The sequence below is a fragment of the Haplochromis burtoni genome, unplaced genomic scaffold (genome assembly GCF_018398535.1).
Source record: "Haplochromis burtoni strain Fernald_Lab_line unplaced genomic scaffold, NCSU_Asbu1 Contig_274, whole genome shotgun sequence".
In the NCBI taxonomy this organism is placed as follows: Eukaryota; Metazoa; Chordata; class Actinopteri; order Cichliformes; family Cichlidae; genus Haplochromis; species Haplochromis burtoni.
Genome location: NW_024582635.1, coordinates 441,598 through 460,237, shown reverse-complemented (window position 1 = coordinate 460,237; position 18,640 = coordinate 441,598). Strand labels below are relative to the sequence as shown.

The 18,640-nt window shown below is 41.1% G+C and overlaps 2 protein-coding genes across 2 annotated transcripts in view; one reads left to right on the top strand and one right to left on the bottom strand.

Moving 5' to 3' along the window:
* Positions 1-304: 304 nt before the first annotated feature.
* Positions 305-18,640, bottom strand: part of LOC102300156 (GRIP and coiled-coil domain-containing protein 2) — an 18,679-nt gene continuing 343 nt past the window's right edge. The window contains exons 2-24 of the mRNA XM_005940420.3: positions 18,173-18,235; positions 17,842-17,926; positions 17,678-17,757; positions 17,483-17,587; positions 16,801-17,305; positions 14,822-16,680; positions 14,593-14,668; positions 14,360-14,460; positions 14,022-14,120; positions 12,059-12,178; positions 11,024-11,188; positions 10,738-10,842; positions 9,889-10,051; positions 9,354-9,454; positions 9,065-9,142; positions 8,833-8,970; positions 7,566-7,684; positions 6,921-7,097; positions 6,437-6,645; positions 4,507-4,734; positions 4,149-4,288; positions 1,463-1,664; positions 305-599 (exon numbers count right to left, since the gene is read on the bottom strand). Coding sequence (XP_005940482.1) covers positions 526-599; positions 1,463-1,664; positions 4,149-4,288; positions 4,507-4,734; positions 6,437-6,645; positions 6,921-7,097; positions 7,566-7,684; positions 8,833-8,970; positions 9,065-9,142; positions 9,354-9,454; positions 9,889-10,051; positions 10,738-10,842; positions 11,024-11,188; positions 12,059-12,178; positions 14,022-14,120; positions 14,360-14,460; positions 14,593-14,668; positions 14,822-16,680; positions 16,801-17,305; positions 17,483-17,587; positions 17,678-17,757; positions 17,842-17,926; positions 18,173-18,235 — 4,992 coding nt within the window. The 3' untranslated portion in view covers positions 305-525. The remainder of the gene's footprint in view (positions 600-1,462; positions 1,665-4,148; positions 4,289-4,506; positions 4,735-6,436; positions 6,646-6,920; positions 7,098-7,565; positions 7,685-8,832; positions 8,971-9,064; positions 9,143-9,353; positions 9,455-9,888; positions 10,052-10,737; positions 10,843-11,023; positions 11,189-12,058; positions 12,179-14,021; positions 14,121-14,359; positions 14,461-14,592; positions 14,669-14,821; positions 16,681-16,800; positions 17,306-17,482; positions 17,588-17,677; positions 17,758-17,841; positions 17,927-18,172; positions 18,236-18,640) is intronic.
* On the top strand, positions 1,894-2,939 carry tmem223 (transmembrane protein 223). The gene has a single exon (XM_005940419.3). The coding sequence runs from the start codon at positions 2,033-2,035 to the stop codon at positions 2,813-2,815; it is 783 nt and encodes a 260-aa protein (XP_005940481.1). The 5' UTR covers positions 1,894-2,032; the 3' UTR covers positions 2,816-2,939.

The following is an 18,640-nucleotide window of genomic DNA, read 5'->3' as shown; positions in this document are numbered from 1 at the left end:
CAATACACCAGCACACATTTCTTCCCCTTGATTAGGTTTCCTCTCACAATTAGTTTGCACCCTTTTGGATTCAAAAACAATGCAATCATCACATAACATACACTTAATTTATTATACCCATTCATTTTAGTAATGATGCTTTGTAATGCCTCACTGTGTAACCATTACGTCCAGTAAATGTTTGGAATACATGTTTATAGCACGCTGAAGGAAGACAGATATTCATCACAGTTATCAGTAAGAGACCCATGTAGCTATTGCACTGCAAACTCAAATTGTTATACATGTTGAATATTTTGGTTTCCTTCATCTTAATCGTACACTCCTCTTTATCTGATACATTCCTTGGTCCCATCTACTGCATCCCACCAAAGTTGTAAGTTCCCCCAGTTAACCTCCCAGTTGTCACCGTTTTAAAAGTGCAGCTTCAATGATGAGGACAGGTTTTCACATTAAAAATAAAGGCTCAGTAATAACGCCGACTTTGTGCTCCCAGTTTTTCTTGGCTTTGATTTGTGGTCGGTTTTATCTGATCCCAGACCAGCTGTGGAGGTAGGAGGTCCAGCCTGAGCTCCGAGACCCAGACGCCTCCTCCTCACCTGCAGAGAGGAGACACAAGAACAGGTGGTTAGACATTAATGAGGTATTCTGGATGCTATAACCTGCAGCACTTCAGAAAAGAGGATATAAATTTAAAAAAAGGGTTTTGTCTGAAGAAACAAAAAAAAAAAAAAAAATCAAAGACAGGTTGTCGGTGTGTGTTTTCTATTATGACTCAGCATGAAAATCACTGTGATGCTGCTCTGTACAAAACACAGCAGAGACAAATTCTTGCAGCGGGGCCGTGCGCTCCTGTAAGTGAATTGGAAATGGTTTCTTTTTCAGGGTGGAATACAGCACACACCTTTAATGACTTGGCAGTTTCACTTTACCATCATAAAATGAGAATAAATTATTTTCAGAAATCACCAAGGCTCAAGCCTGCCACGAGCTGGAAACTTGTGGAGAAATGTTTGTTGATATGTTTGGAAGTGTAAATGTGAGACTTTCAAACCTAAGACTACTGTGACAGCTGTCAAGCATGGTGGTGGTAGCATATATTAATATTAGTTGGAGTGTATGCATATATTTGAGTTTCCAAGTATAATTCTGGCCCTATGTGGATTAGAGAAAATCCAAGATAAGCTCAAACTTGTGCACCCAATTCTTGCTTTTAAATTAATTAAGAGAAATATACGGTACAATCATCCCTCACATTAACAAAAGAAAAATAAGAGCTCACATAAATCATTAAATGTCCAAAGTTCCCATAGAATTCTTTTCCATGAGGCGTGGATGCAAATTTCTGACCAAAAGATTTCTACACTTTAAATCATACATAATAACCTTTTGAACAGGTCATGCGGTGAATAAGATTTTTCTTTTTATAAATGCATGCAAGCAAGGTTTACCCATTGCATACCTTGTGCAATGGCAGACAATTTGCTTTTCTCCTCTGGGCTGAGCTGCAGCATGGTGTGGATGACGGGCAACAGAGCCTGCCTCTCGCTGCCGGATCGCAGGAAGATGAACTGCAGGAGGACGTTCTTCAGGTACTCCAGGTTGGCCACACTCTTCTCCCTCTCCTGGTTTCGCTCAAGACGGCGAACTTCACTCTTCAACAGCTAGGAGGTAGAACATACAAGCGCTTTAAAATTTACAAAATCCAAGCGTCCCTTCGGCTAATGCTAAACGGCAGGAAAATAAGCTAATGCACAATAGATTGTCGAGTCCATTTCAGGTTTAAAAAATAGGAATATAGGAGGTCAGCTCAGAGGTTTTAGTGATTACTAGTATATCGAAGAGATAACATTAAATTTGGTCCACGCTACTTTCCGTAAGCGAGCAACTTACGTCACATACAACAAGCATGGCGGCGTCCTCTTGTCTACTGAATATGAAGCGTTGAACGCGAGTACAACAGCGACTTTTAAACCCGGACTGCAGCAGTTCTTGTGCGAAATAGCTTAAAAAACTACAGCGACAAACAAAGATGGGCTTCGAGCAGCTGCTGTGGTGTTACTCCAGGCGGTTTCGGTTCCGTAGCGTTCAGCTAAACCAGGTTGGAAACACGTCGTTGTCGGCGCACACTACGCCTCTCGGCAGCACGTCCTCCCGGTTTGGTGCTTCTCCCGGACTGTTGGGCGGCATATTTGCCCACACAGGCCCCCAGCTGGCCGTACGCCGGAGGATGTGCACCTCCACCCAGCCGCCCAGAGATGTCACCTTGTTCGAGCACGACAGGACCCGCTTCTTCCGGCTTCTCTCGGTCTTCTGCGGCGGACAGTTCGTCTTCTGGACGTACTTGGCTCAATTCGCCTACACGGGGCTCAGAGACACGGGCGGCACTAAAGAGAAGGGGAAAACAAAGACGCCTAGCACTGCCACCACGGGTCTGGCGGGAATATGGAGCTTTGAGATGAACCTGGGTTCAAACACCTGGAGGTATGGTTTCACGCTGGGATGCCTGACAATAGGAGCAGGCATAGTGGTACTCGGGGCTCTGTTCTGTCGGCGCTCTGTCAGCAAAGTGGTTTTACACCAGGGTGGGAGGATGGTGACAGTCTGCACACAGTCACCTCTGGGACCAAGCCAAGGCAGGAGAATAACAGTCCCTCTGTCTCATGTAGCCTGCCACGCCCACAGGCAGGAGACCACTTCCTTTATTCCTCTAAGGGTCAAAGGGCACAAGTTCTATTTTCTTCTGGACAAAGAGGGGACTGTGAACAACGCCAAGCTGTTTGATATTACCGTTGGTGCATACAGGCCACTTTAAACACAGCTGCCACACCTGAAACAGCAGTCTACAGGTGTGTGCTCACGTGGCTGCCACACTAATATATCAGTGTGTTTTTCATCTGATCTGTACAATCCGAATTAATTAAATGATTGACAACAAATACTTGGCTCATTTAGTTCATTACATTGAAAACCTCACGCTTTTGACTCAGTATTATTATATAAATTTCCAAGAATTTAATATTTGAAGTAATGAACTGGAATTTTTATGTATATTGCACATTTCTTTACGTGTAAATGCAGTGTGCTTTACCTAAAAATAAGAAATTTTATAGGCCGATTAAAATCAGCCCCTGGAGAAAAGCCACAAAAGCCCTGGAAAAAACAGATCTCTGCAGGCCTGAATCCAGGACCTTCATGCTTTGAGGTGATATATAGCCAGTACACGACCACGCTACCCGAAAAAAAGATGGGCAACAGACAACACAAATATAAGCATGAGTAAAAATACAGATATTTATCAGTAGAGAAGAACAAACTGTTAGAAACAGTTACCTTTAACGACTTTCTTAACAATGCACAGATCAGTAGCACATACAAGCATGACTAATTCTAACAGTTTTTCCACCAATAACCTCCTAAATAAAAGCTTATAGTAAGTAAGAGAGTTGAGCCTGAATTACAGCAATTCTGTATGTGCCTTATAAAGTGCTAGAAACCAGAGAACAGACCTTTTCCTTTAATAACACTTAATAAATATGGCATATTCTAATGTAATAAAACCTATAATGTAAATATACTAATACAATACAAAATAACTTTAAAGATGATCTTTATAACTCAGAATGTATGTAAAATAAATACTTAAAGTTAATCTACTTTTGACTGCTTTCTTATCCTCAGCGGGTCGATACAGTGGATATCTGCACGTTTGATTTGGCAGATTCTTTTTTTAATTAAATGCTGAATGCCCTGCCCAACCTGAAAGGGGAGGTAAATAAGAAAGTAATCAGATGGTTTAAAATTATGCCATTCCTTCAGCTAACAGTAGTAGTAGTACAGCAAATGTAGGCAATGCGTTTGCTCTCGGTCTTGAAGAAACATCTTTCAGTGATTTTAATTGTATGTTTTTAAATCTTGCAAGTTGTTCGTTAATAAAGGGGATCATTCTCTTTGAGTTTTGTAACCAATGCTTAGGAGTAGGTCCTATTTATTATAGTGGATGTGTCATATAGTAGATTTGCTAAGTGCGCAGGGGAGGCAACTTTAAAATAGACAACTTGTCGGGTTATTAGGTCTCTAATTTAGTTTTGAGCAACAGAAAAAAAAATGTTGTTTCTGTGTTTGTATAATTGAGGAAGTATACATACAGTGATCTGCTCCATGAGAATAGCGTTGGTAGCCTCAGTTTCATGCAGCAGGCTGTTCATGTGCTCCATGCTGCGGGTGGTTGTGTTCAGCTTTTCACTTAACTCTTCTTTGGTTGGCTCCACTGTCCACACAAATGGCTCTAGAGATATAACAAATGCCACATACAGGAGGTGATATAATACATTAAACTCTGTTACTACACAAAGTCTGCATATATTCTTTTCCCCCAAACATAGTCATTCATTGTTCATTGTAACGCTCATCATTATATCTTGTTGAATAGGTCACATATGCAGTCCTTTTGGAAACTGAATGCGCTTTTTTTTTTTTTTTGTGGACCTCTGCTTTCAAACACACCTTGTTTGGGTTCTGGAGATGTGAGAAGCTGCTCCAGAGAGGGTAGGGATGTAGGAGCAGGGGAGAAGCTCTCAGTCTCAGTGGTCTCCATGCCCTCACCCTCCTCCCTGGCCATAGACTGCAGGTCGCTGAGGGCCACTGGTCCCACACCCGCCTGGTTCTGGTCAGTGTTTCTGCGCTGTGGATCTGATGCCAGCGGTTTACGGCTGGACTGGACAGCAACTGAATCTGAGTGGGTGTAAAAGGTTGGAAGAAGAAGATTTGTGTGGGTCTTCTGGGCACATCAATACATTCATATTGAACAAGAGAGAAGGAGGAGGTTGGATTCAAGATGTGTCAAACAAGAATTAAAAAGAAAAAGAAAAAAAAGACTTTCTGCTCATGGCCTTAAAATGTTTAAGTAAAATCCCTGGTGGAAAATAGTAAATAAATAAAGGAATTTAAAAGGGTTTCAACTGAAAGCAGCCTTCAGATCTTTTTTTAAGCATCTCTGGATTCTTATGTACAAACAAGTCTGATCACAGCAGCTGTGAGTTAGTGTCCTACTTCACTGTAACATGAGGGGGCACCAGACTACTCCAGGTCTTAACCAGTTCAGCTGGCATAAATGGTGACGTGGGAAGAGAAGGGTAGAGGGAAAAATGAGAAAACTTCAGAAGAATAGATTGTGATTAATGAACCTGAACTGATCCAAGAGGCCAGACTCGCTACCAATCCCCTCACCTCGCCACCTCCCGTCAGGCTCTTTACTTCCCTTGTCATGTAGCCGACTGAGAGGAGCAAGAAGTCTACCTGCATACTGAACACGTTTCATAATAGTTCAAGTCCAGTAAACTCAAGAGCCCAACATATTTACCCAGTTCTAATCAACCAAATCATGACAACTGCCACTCAAAAGAGTGAAGCATACAGGAGTCCTGATTTAATAGTACATCAGGCTCTAATAGAAAGGTTTAAAGAAATCAATAAGGAAATAAAAGCATCTAATTTACAGGAAAATAAACACCCTGGGGATCATATGTATATCTGAAAAATACTGAGCAGTGTTTCTGCAAAGCCATCACAACAGCCTGCAACAGAGGGAACAGCTGGAAAGGCTTAAACACTGACTGATTTCTAATTTATAAAAGACTTTTTTATGTGTGTGTCTATGTGCTGCTTGAAGGTTTGGATAAAAGATTAGACAAAATATGACAAAAGGCATATATAAATGTTACATCTGATTTATTAAAGAAAAAAAATACGAGGCCAGTTGTTTTATCTCCCGTCTGTCCGATGGGGCAGTAACGCATTTAATCTGGCGTGAAATTGAAGCATAGTGTTAAAAAGTGGCTCAAATATGACTTCAAATTAAGGTTAATATTGGCTCCAGTATCGAGTTAATCCTTGCATCCATGTGTGAGCCACTAATGATGAGTCTCTCCAGATGCCACAGTGAGCTGTTTGCCACACTGAGAGGCGGGGATAGAGCTGAGGAACCTTGCCAACACCTGGCGTCCTCAAGTGACAGAGAAGACACACACACGCACGCACGCACGCACGCACGCACACACACACACACACACACACTTGCCTTTCCTAGTCACTACTGTGTGTGTTTCTGCTGTTTGACTCCAGCGGGCAGCTGTGTGGGAGGTGATGAATGAGCTCTCAATGCTGCTCTTCTGATAAACACACTGATGCCCTCTTCATGGTTTTCTTTCTGACTCACATCACTCCACTCATGTAGGAGAAGTGCAAGCACCATGGAAAACTAAAGCACTTGATGATTTCATTGATCTCTATATACCATACCTTTCATGTACTCCTTGAGTCTATTGCTGTCTGCTCTTTAGTAAAAGATAAAAATGTTACCTCACCTATTTGCTCTGTTACCTCTTGTAGGGAATCAGGTATTGGCTCAAGTTTACAACCCCACCCCCATGCTTACTGTTCTGGCTCTGCAGGGTAAAGAGCTGCTCCTCGACACGAGTCAGCTGGCCCTGCAGGGTCTCTACAGTGGCCCGGTGGTCATCCTGCAGCTTCCTCAGCTGCTCCCTGTAGGTCTGCCGCTGGGCCTCAACCTGGGAAGACAGGTCAGCCTGGGCCTGGGACAGGTCTGACCGCAGGGTCACGTTCTCTGACTGCAATGACAAAAGCCTGTAGGTGGACAGAGCAGGAAGAGAGTTTAGAAAGTGCTCCTTTAGGAGCGAATCAATATGAAATGCTACAGGTAAGTAAAAAAAAAAATAAAATAAAAATGGCGCAATCAGGTGTTCTCAGCATGTGCGATTATGTCTCCTGATTGCAAAATCAAATGCAAGGATGAACAGCTGAAAAGGCTAAAACGTGCTGCGTATCAACAACGTGACAGTACAATGAATTCCTGCCAAGACAAGATTAAAGAACAACATAAAAAATAAAAGTGTGTTCACCTCTCACGGAGCTCAGCTTCCTTGCTTACAGTTTCCTGAAGGATTTTATTGTGTCTCTCCAGAAGAGTGTCATGCTCAGTTTGGAGCTGCTGCAGCTCTGCTGCGCTGCTCTGGAGACTCTGCTGGCTCTCCACCAGTCGCGTCCTCAGCTGTTCCACCTGAGAGACCAACTGCTCCCTGAAAAACACACCACACGTTACTCTTACGGTGATATTTTCTTTTAGAAGGATGAAAATGAATGTAAATTATTTCTCATGTGGGATTTCTTGTAGGTTATACCGTGTCTTCAATAATTCAGCTTTGGTCATTGTAAGTACACGGTGTTTGTGTTCAAAATCAATTATGTGCTATGCATTTTGACATTTTGCATGTTATTTAAGTTTTCTTGATCACATCTGAACAACACTCTTTCCTAACCCTAACTCTGGGTGTACTTTGAGTTTTTCATGTTTTTAAAAGTCTCACATGGAGAGAGAAGCTTTAGAACAGCATCCTTAATCAATGCAGTAAGATTTGAATTCCTCTAATGTAAAGCCAACTGAATGTGTTACCATTAATTTCACATGCAATGATCTGCATCACACATTTAACAGCTGTCTGTTATTACAGTCTTTGTAGACTTCTATCATTCTTGCATGCCTTTACCTCTCTAGTTTGCCAGAGTCTACTTCATTCTGGGTCGTCTTGCTCTTCTGCTGCTTGAGAACATTGTGGACTCGCACCTTGTAACTCTCAAACTCCTTGGTTGTTGCCTCAAGCTCAACCTGGAATCAATACAAAAGGTTAACAAGACGTATACGATTGACTTTCTAATATATTGTTGGTGAACAAATTTATTTTAGTGAGTCTTGTTAGAAAATCTAATAAAGAAAACTTTTGTTGTGTCTCACACATTTACAAAAATTGAGATTTCAATACCACAGCTTACATAAAACCAGTTTTTCACTGGATGAACAATGATGAAGACTGTCTTTTACAGAAAGAAAGCAATAACTTAACTTAAATTGCTCTAGGCAAACAACCCATTCACAAACCTCTCTTACTGTCTAAAAATGTAAAGGGGAAAAAGTAAAGACTGAGCCAGAGGTGGCAGCAGCTGACTAAAGCATTTATTTTACTGTCAGTCTTGGATGTCACCAAGCATTGGAGATTACAGGTAAATCAAGGTCAGATAGATAGTTGGTTGGTCGGGTATTTACCAGAAAGGACTAGTTTGCAGATTTTTGTTTGCTGTTGCAGGAATCTATGGTTATAAAGACTTACAGTTTCTAGATCTAATTACAGAAGTTTCTGTAAAGCTGTTTAACTGATCTGAGCCAAAGAATCTTCCTCCATTGACTTCAGATTAGTAGTATCACCTCAGTTAAATTCAATTTATTCAAATCAAATACATTTATTTGATTTATATAGCGCCAAATCACAACAACAGTTTCTACACGATACATATAAGATATAAGATATAAGGTAAGGTAAGACCTTAAAATAGTCTTAAAACAATCAATAAAATTAAAAACGTCATGCATAAATACATTACCCAGTTCTCGCTTGTGTTATACATATAGTGGAATTTGTTTTTTTCAGTGTTGGTGACCCAAAAATGAATAATTAAAAGTTTTTACCTTGAGCAGTTTTCAAAAATTCTACATACTACAAAGATTTGTGGATTAATCAAAAAAAATTCAGATATTAATAATAGAAGTAGTCATTAGTTGCAGACTCATATAACACTACTGAGCCTGAGCTGTAGAAGCCTTTGATTAATTTAATCAAAGCTGGACGGGTCTGACGTAGTTACAGCACCTCAAAATTTACAGTTAAGGTGTCCTAGAACGACTTCGGTGTCATTATGGTTGAGTTATTATAGCGTAAACTGTCAATTCAACTGTTATAAGTGAAAAGTCAACACACGCACCTTGGCAGTGTCTCTTTCCTGCTGCAGACTCTGTATGCGTTGCTGCAGAGAGCTGCTGGTTCTCTGTTGCTGCTCCAACGCAGACTTCAGCTGCTCCTGCAGGCGATGGCGCTCGGCTGTCAGGTCACACACCTCAATCTAAATTCACAAACACAGGCTTTATTAAGTGCCACAGGTATGAAACAAATGGGTTTCTACAGTTTATTGAAAGGGATAGTGCTAGGTGTGTTACCTTAGAGCTTTCTAGCTGCTGCTGGTTAGCCTCCAGCTCTCCTTTCAGAGAGGCCTGCAGCACCATGAGTGAGCTTTCCTGCAAACATGCACACGGAATATTTAAATACATACAACCAAATAGGAAAGCACACAAATGACTAAGAATTCCCAATAACTTCAAGGCCCCCCTCCAGTCATGTCCACACATGGCTGCATAACACTATTTACATTCATCAAGAAGCAACATTACACACATTCATAAGAAATCCTTGGAGACACACCTCAAATACACACAGACACACACAGACCTGTTTCTTGGCATCAGCCAGGTCCTTCTTGGTCTTCACCAGCAGCTGTTTTATCTTAGCGTTTTTCTCCTCCCCCTGGTCCAGCTGGGACTTCAAAGACTCTGATGACACAATTGCACATTTGAATGGGCATGTGCACACACACAAACAGCATAATTTCTGAACTGCAGTCTTCTTATTTTTCTAGTATTTTGCTGTCATTATGGAGCTTGACAGCATGAAGCAACTAAAGGAGGAAGGAAAAAAACAAGCTCTAACATTTCCTAAATAATGATCCTACTGATCCCATGTACTGGCACACAGATACACAGGGCTATGCAAAAGTAATAGATGTTTCAGGTCAGTGAAAGCAGGTGTGTGCTGCTAATATAGAACATAAATAAAACTGAAGTTTTGCATTCACCGAGCAAAATTTCAATTAAAGATTATTATATATTATATTATTATTATTATATACGGTGCAACATTAAATACATTTGGATTGTATTATTCTGTGTGCCAGTCACTGAGTGTAAACCTGAACTTGTTATCATACCAATTTCCTGTTTGAGCACTTCTTCCTTCAGGTTGAGGCTGTTTATCTGACCCTTTAGCTCCTCAACACACTCATCTTTTTCTGATAGTTTGGTGTTGAGTTCTTTAACCAGACGTTCATAGTCGGCCATCTCCATGTCCAACAGAGAGCTCTGCTGTGCTTCCTGCAGGGAGAATCAACGTATTACAGCTTTAAACGGAGCACAGCTAAGACTCATCTTCAAGTCCATTTATCTGAAACTCTGGATTTCCTCCTCTCTACATTTAATTGAATTATGCTGACTATCTTGTGCAGTTAGTATTTTGGAAACTTGGACAGCTGAAGAAAGTGGATGAAATAATCTACACACACATTGTTTTCTTAAAGAAAAGTAAGGATCTGACTTTTTAAAGTCCTAAAATCTAGTTAAATTAAATAATTACAATCACAACCACACAATACAATCCCTCATCTTCCTTAAATTACCATTGAACTAACATCTACATATTTCTGCTGCACTTAAAACATGCTTGTTTACTGATCTAAAACTGCCAAAATGAGATTTAAAAAAAACCCTTTATAAGCATTTAATTGTCTTTCTACTATCAACCTGAAAAATCCAATCTTTGTGTTCACATGACGTAGGCACCTCCTGGCAGCTTTCATGTACACGTCTATACTATGTAGGTCTCCACTAATGGAAAAGTAACAGCGGTCCCTGTACTGTGGGCTAGAATTACTCTCCTTCTCTTCATCAGGTGCTGCTGTAGCTGCAGGCCGGCCATCACCAGCTCAGTCGCTTGACTGGATCGGCCCTCTGAGACGCGCTAGTGTCTGAGAAGCACTTGTGTGTTATTTGTGTGTGTGTACCTTGCGTAGCTGCTCCAGCTCCTGGGCAGTCTGCTGAGACTGCTGCTGCTGCTTGCGGAGCTGGGCTGTCAGCTCTTCTGCCTCCTTCATGGCAGATGACAAATCCTAGAGAGGCAAGCAAGTGCACATGGCGGCGGGGGGGGTATATTTAAATGTAATACAGATTACATATTATAAAAATAAATTCACCGTGCATGGCTGTTTTTATGATTATTTGCAAAAAAATAAAACAGAGTAGTTGCTTGCACAAAAGAGGGAGATGACATCCATCTCTCTTCATTTCTACCTTTATCTTTTGCTCTTTTATTGATCTCTCGGCCAGCAGGTCTCTTTCCAAATTTGCTGACTGCCTTTGCATCTCCTGATTCTTGGTCTCTAACTGTCTCAATGTGCTCCTCATGGTTTCCATACCAGCCAGAAGGTCGTCCTTCTCGCTGCTCAGTGTCTCACTCTGAAAACAAAAAAAAAAGACTTGTTTATTGCCGCTGTCAGGTGAGTGTGCAGTGATACTCTTGAGGAAATCTGGTGTATTCTCATTTGATTTATTGCTCATAATCTGTCAGCTTTAGTGACTCTACAGTGTGAACTTCATTCTGGTTTCAGTTTACTGTGTCAGTTAAAAAGCGCAGGAAACAAAAAGGATGATTTACAAAGAGGAAAGCTGTCTTACATATTTTGTAGTCAACATTCTCATTTATAAATACACCAGTTGGCACGTGACACCTAAAAAAATAAAAATAAAAAAATCATTCATGCAAATCTGACAGTAGCAGGCTCTATGGGCTTCCTGTGCAGCAGCTCTCTCCCATCATCTGTCAGCCAAACAGTGAAACTATGATTGGTAAACAGAGATGCCCAGACGTACTCTGAGATCACCGATTAGCTCCAGTCTTCGCGCTTCCCCTGAGATCCATGAGCGCACACAAGACTAAGCCTGTGCTTCAGAAAATGGTGTTTCAGTACTGCACGCAGCAGATGGAAGCTACAGCCCGCTCCATTTACCTGCCTCTTTTTCTCTCATTGGAGAGAAACAGTTATGAGCTTGGGGAAAAGAGTACATATAAAAACAATTTCTCCCTAGCTCACCCAGTCACATCTGATGGGCTATTTGTGGGCGCCGGGCTGTCAGATATAGCTGGGTAAAGTGTTGTCGGCTAAAACGACTCCCTCTAAATCATACAGAAACTGAATTATGGGGTAAGTATTGAAGAAATGTATTACTGGACAAAATCCCCTGCTTTGATTTAGTGGAGGCCGAGAGTTTGTGTGTGTGTGTGTGTGTGTGTTGTCGTGCATGAGACTGAATGTGTGTCTGTGTTACCTGCGTGACAGCACTGCTGAGTCGTTTGGTCAGCTCAGCAATCTGTCTCTCTGCCGCCTCCACCCTCTCCCTCTCCTTATCCAGTTGCTCTGTCTGCTTGTCGTAATCTATCTGCAGGTTCTAAACACAAAACACACACACGCACGCACACAAACAAGTCTTCAATATTCATTACTGGAAACCTGATGAACAGCTCAGTGAAGGTAAACACTATGCATCTCAGTTATCAGCTGCATTTACATTTGAACGTGGGACAAAACTCTCATTAGACACAACACAGTGGTTTTATTCTTTAATGGAGACACAGTCATAAAGCAAAGTGCTATCTGGGGGCTGTTTATGAAGACCACTGGGAGCAATGTCTCACACAAAGTCTTTTTTTAAAGTGAGCGTGCCTCTACTTGCCAATTAGAAAGATTTTTGTATTAGTAATGCATGAAACTAATTAAATGCACAATGGAATCTGTCAAGTTTATTTTGCTTTAATTCATTCTATGCTTTTATTTTGATGAAAAGCTAATGACATAAAAAGGTCCATGTGAAGCAGTAACATCTGATACACCCGGATACAAACCTAATAGTTCTGCCAATTTCAAACAGCCATTGAGAAAAAGAGCCACAGTGTAAACATACTTCACTGCGGCGTCTCTGTTCTGACACGTCTGACATCATAATCCCGAGAGGAAAACAAACGTTTTTCCACTTGGAAATTTCCGTTTCATGAAAGTCCCACTACAGGATCCTAGTGTCTTCAAGTAATATAGACAGTATCTAACATGCAAACAACAGATGCCTTACTTACACCCTTTATCTTAACTGTTTGGAAGTCAGGCCTATTACAAACAGTGCAGGATTCTTCTTGCAGGTACTGTAGCAAGAACATGTTTGTGAAGCCTTCCCAATTACAAGTATTTCTCCAGTGCTGGCTTATAAAATGTGCCTAAAAGTTACTCTTATAGACAAACAGCCTGCAACGCAAATCATTACAGTGTAAAACTGTATATGTGTTATTACTTTATTTAAATGCTGTTTTTCCAATCATTTTGATCAGTATCAAATTAAAAATTAAAGACTAGGGGGAGCCAGGGATTGAACCACCAACCTTCCAATCAATAGATGACCCTATTTTATAAGCAGGAAAGTCAGAAATCCCAGTAACTCCAAAGTGCACCTATATTTCATTAGAAACTTCTCCAGAAAATAAGCCAAAGATTTTCTTTCTCTAGTGAATGCATTATGCTTGTTAACTGATTGAATCAATGGTGCTGTATTAATGGAGTCAACCTTGAAAGATTATCCCTCAGCTTCACTGTCAGGTCAATTACTCAGAAACAAGCAGAATCACTACGCATGTTAAAATATATATTCTCACTAGGTAACACGCTAAAATCTAGAGCTTGTTGGTGAGCTGATAAATTAAACTTTGAAACAAAATATGTTGAGGGTACTGCATCCAATGAGAAAGAAAAAAAAGTGGCTTCCTGGAGTTATAACGCTCTACTTATATAAGAAAATACAAATTTCTGCTTTGCATTTACTTGTGAAAGTATGGGCTGTTTTAAAAAGTTTGCTGAATTCGAGTGTGATGCTGTAACAGGATGCTGTCTTAGATATTCCATGATCCACTTTGAAATACTGCCACTGAGAGCGTTACTGTTTAGGAAGTGTCAGCCACATAAAGTTACAGAGCAGATTTATCGAATGCAGATACTGAGTTACTTCAGTAGCTGCAGAGCTCCAAACCTCCTCTGGGATTAAAATCAGCACAAAAACTGTGGGCCAGGAGCTTCGTGCCATGGTTTTCATGGCATTAAACTCCTGTAGGCATTAATATGTAGTTGTCCCAGTCTTTTACGTTTGTATAGTAAGAAGACAAAACTGTGATAATTCACATACTTTGTGCACTACATGCAAACTATTTTCCTTTGTATGCTACAAGTCTTTTCCAACCCAAGATTCCTACCTTGTAGCCTTCAGCACCATGGATGATATCTTTCATAGAGCTGTTCACTTTCTCCCTCTCTGCTTTCAGTGATTCTATTTCCTCCTTCAGGGTTATAACCTGAAAAACAAACAAACAAAAAACCCCACCGAGCATTCATTTACTGGCAAAAAATATACTGATTATTCATGTTTACATGGATCTGTAAAACAAGAGAAGGTTGTGGAGTTCTCCTAAGGATCAGTATGGTGTGCAAGTTTTCTACCACAATGTTTGCTATTTAGAGAAATCTAAAGCTTTTCATTATAGCCTTATTGTCTGTGTTGGTAAATGATAACATTCTTCATTCTTCACAGTACCTCTTTCTTACTGGCATCCAGCTCCTTCTTTGCTTTGACAGCGACTGCCTTGATTTTATTCATTTTCTCGTCCTTTTCTTTTTTTTCTTTCTCCAAAAGAGCTACAGGAAGTTAAAACAAAGAAGAATATGATTCATCAAAAGTCCGGGAAAGTATCTTTGGTTCTTTTCTGCATGATAACTTGTAGATTAGATTGCTTTTATAAATAGCATGAAGAGAAATCATCTTCACACCTATTTTCTCTGCAGTCTCATTCGATTTATTCTCCTCAGAGGACGCAGACTGTTCTGGAGACTCCTGAGAGGGTGACTGAGGAAAAAGAGAGAATGTTAGAAAGAGCACAAAAACAAATTGTCATAGTAACAGTTCTTTTTCCCCTCACAGATGCATTAGTGCTAGTGTGGAGAAGCACTTACTCTCCCCATTTGCAGAAAATAAACACACATCATGTGCTCCACTCACCTGGATAGAAGCCATTTCGGTCCTCAGCTGCGATATGAGTGAATCCTTTTCTGTCAGCTGCTCTTTGAGCTCTCTGCTCTTTTTCTCCATGATCTCCACCTTTCTCACTATTTCCTCCCTCTCTTCCTCCTCCTTGGTCATGAGAGAAATTTGAGCTTGCAGTTTCTCATTCTCCTCGATGATCTTCTCATTGACTGATTTCATATCCTGCAGGTCTTTCTGGAGACCCTCAGTATCTTTCACCACCTCCTCTATGTTGGTTCTCAACATGTTTCTTTCTTGTTCCAGGTCTTTGATGTGGGCCTTGAGCTCTGTTTGCACCTCCTCAAATGTTCTCTCCCCTTGAGCTTCTTCAAGGCTGCTTCTCAACAGGGCCCTCTCCTTCTCCAGCTCATCAACCCGTGCTTGGAGGTCTTTGACTTCTTTAATGGACTCTTGGAGTTCTTCACCCAGATTTTCCTCCATTACTCCAAGAAAACCAGAGATTCGTTCTGCCTCTGTTTTCATTGAATTCAGCCTTGCTTCTTGTTCTTGCTTTTCAGATGTCTCCTGGTTCAGCTGAGCTTCCAGGGCTGCTAGCTTAGAGTCTAAGAGCTCCCTCTCTTCCTGAGCTTTGGAAAGCCTTGAGAGAGCCTCTTCCATTTTCTGCTGGAGATCAGACTTTTCAGTGTAAAGCTCTTTTATAGTCAGCTCTAAAGTGGACACTGTCTGTTCAGATCTCACAAACTCCTCTTTTAGGCTTCCCTCTAACTTTTCTCTCTCCTCGTTTAAACGTTTCACTTTATCCTCAGTTTCTGTTTTCAGGCTTTTCAGCTCCGTCTCTTTTTCCTCTCTTAGCAAAAGCACCTCCTTTTCTTTCTCCTCCTGTAGCCTCTGGATTTCTTTTGTTCTCTCATTATTGAGCTTTTGCATTTCCTCTTCTTTGATCTTCAGCAGGTGTTGCATTTTGTCTCGCTCTTCAGTCAGTGTTTCGACCCTTTTGTTCAGATCTTGAGTCATGTTCTCCTTTATCTCTAGCTGGGATATGATCTCCTCATTCTGCCTAGTAACGTCCTCCAACGACTGTTTCACTTCGCAGGCTGAAGACATTTGCTCTTCACCTTGAGAGCTCTCAAGCTTCAGTTTCAGGTCTTGCATATCCCCCATCAGAGCATTCTTCTCATCTGTAGCTTCTCTCACCTTCTCCAGCAGTTCATCCCTCTCCTTGTTGAGCTGTTCCACCTTCTCATTAAGGTCTCGTATATTATTAGCTGCCTGTTCCTTCATGGCTTTGTACTGTACGATAAAATCATTTGTCTTCTCTCCCAATTCTGTCTCAAAACTCTGAAGTATGCCCCTCATATGGTGGCACTCGGCCTGGGCAGAGTCTCGCTCTTTGTTTAAGGCCTCACATTTTGTCCTCAGCTCCTGGTTTAGTTTCTGCTGCTCCTCCTCTGGACTCTGAGAGTTTTGCTCTTTGGCTAGACTGGTCACAGACTCTTCAGCTTCTCTGAGGACACCTTGCTGATCAGGATCTTGGGTCACTGAAGCTTCAGCAGAAGCACTGTCCTTGAGCATCTGCAGCTCATTAATTTTGAACTCGAGTTCTTCTCTTTCTATTTGAAACTCTTCTTTAACCCTCTCCAGCTCTGCCTCGAGCTCACCCTTCACATTACTAAGCAGGGTCATCTCATCCTGTAACATGGTGTTCTGGGCTTGAACATCATCCAGTGTCGCTTTTAGTCTTCCCGTCTCTGTCTCCTCTCCATCACCATGGCTCGAGTCACCCTGACTGCAGCCAGACAGCTCCAGCATTTTGGCGATCCCCGAACCACGGGCAGCTTCTTCATCTTCCTCCTGCACATCCTGCAGGTAGCTATCTGGAAATATAACAGTAATATTTTGATTTAATTGAAACTGAATTTAAAGAGAAAAAAAAGGAAAACACAATATTAATACTTTGATACCAGAACAGACTTAACTAAAAAGAGCTTTTTTACCTTTGAGTGCAAGCTGCTCAGTTAGCTCCTCTTGGAGCAACAAGAGACGTTCCCTCTCAATCTCGTAGTCCTCTTCTAGAGTCCTCATTTCCTCTTCGTGCTGCAGACTCTTCTGAGCCAGCTCCTCCTTCAAGTTCTCCACCTCTTGCTGGGCCAGTGTCAACTCCTTTTGGTGGTTCTCCTGGATCTCAAGAACCTCCTGAGAATTTCGCTCTTGCATTGTTTGCAGTTCAGCTCGAAGGGTCTCCAGCTGAGCTTCTAAGCAACGTCGGACTTCCTCTGCACTCTCTTTTGCACTAGCAAGATCTGCTTGGCGCTCCCTCTCTCTTTCACTCTCCCGTTCTCTGTCACGCTCCTCTCGCTCTTTTAGTAATTTCTGGAAATGAGACACCTCTTCTTGGTGTTTGCTGGTGCACTCCTCAATGCTGCTCTCTAGGGCTTTGATCTTCTTTTGGTGCTCTTCTATCGCCCGGTCAAACTCACCTTGCAGCGCTGCCAGATCATCCTGCAACAAACAGCATATGTGTTTTAAGAAGATCTGGTTACAATAACAAAATACATTTATTAGACTGCATAAATGTCAAAGTGTGTTCAAATAAACCCGTTTGAGTTTCTCTGAACACAAACCTGAATGTGTAATCAGGCTTACACATCATACAGCGGTGTGAGTGTTATCTTTCACCTTGGCTTGCTGTTTAGTCTTCTCTAGTTCTTTACGAGACACTGCAAGACTTTGCTGAGTTTCCGCCTTTTCCAGCAGCACCACATCCATCCTCTCAGTCAGCTCCTGTTACACACAAATAAACAATTCACATAACGCGGTATGAAAATGAAGTACTGCATGTTAACAGAAGAAGCTTTTAGCAAACATGCAAACCTGTATCAAAGAGTCATCTGAACTGCTGTTGTTGCTGCTTTTGGATTGCTGTTTCAGGGCTTCAACTTCTTTTTCCAAATCTAAGAAGACAAATAAACAAACTCATGACATAAACTTGTATAGTACTGGCACAACACATACACAGGATGAATGTGTAATGATACCTGTACATCTGCTCTTCATCTTCTGCATGGCAGCTACCTGCTTTTTTGCATACTTGATGAGATCATCTTTAGAGAGCGTGTCCAGCTTAAAATAAGACACAAAGTTAAAAGGAGGCTAAAATATCTTTACCAAAACATCTCTAACAAAACAGAAAAAAATCCAGCTGAAGAGTGTTGATACATATAACTCTTATGTGTAAGTCGTAACAGTATGCAGGACAGTAATGACAAATTAAAGGAACAGAATAGGTTGAATTCTCTGGGAATGAAAGGGGATGTCAAGGTTTTCCTATAATTTCTCACAAGCCTGTAGACAGCTGAAGTACAGTACCTTTGACTTGGGTGTGCTTGCTGCTGATGGAGTCGCAGACTCAGCTCCGGTACCACCAGGGTCCTTTTTTTTTTTAATAAAAGAAAAATATGAAAAAATGTTTTGTTTTTATGATCAACTCCAGATTTATTCCACAAAGGTCGCATAATATTTCCTTTGAATTTTACTTTAATGTCCTTTTTTATCAAAAGTCTACCTCTGGTGGCGTACGTTTACAACATTTTATGATTAACTACGGACTTATTGTCAATTCGGCAAAGAAACTAAGCAGAAGAATTTTTACTGAAACTGCGTAAGCAAAGTTAGTTAAGTATCACCAGGTAACGTCTCGATATTAAGCACATTTAAAATTCATGGTTGTTACAGTAGGACTACTGCAGGTGACTTTTACTGTTACCAACACAGTTCATCGTGATAATTAACTATGCATTACAACAACAGCTATTAAGAAACAGACGCGCATATATA

Bases quoted from the DNA above. Each gene is read 5' to 3' on its own strand.
- tmem223 (XM_005940419.3), top strand. From the start codon at position 2,033: ATGGGCTTCGAGCAGCTGCTGTGGTGTTACTCCAGGCGGTTTCGGTTC.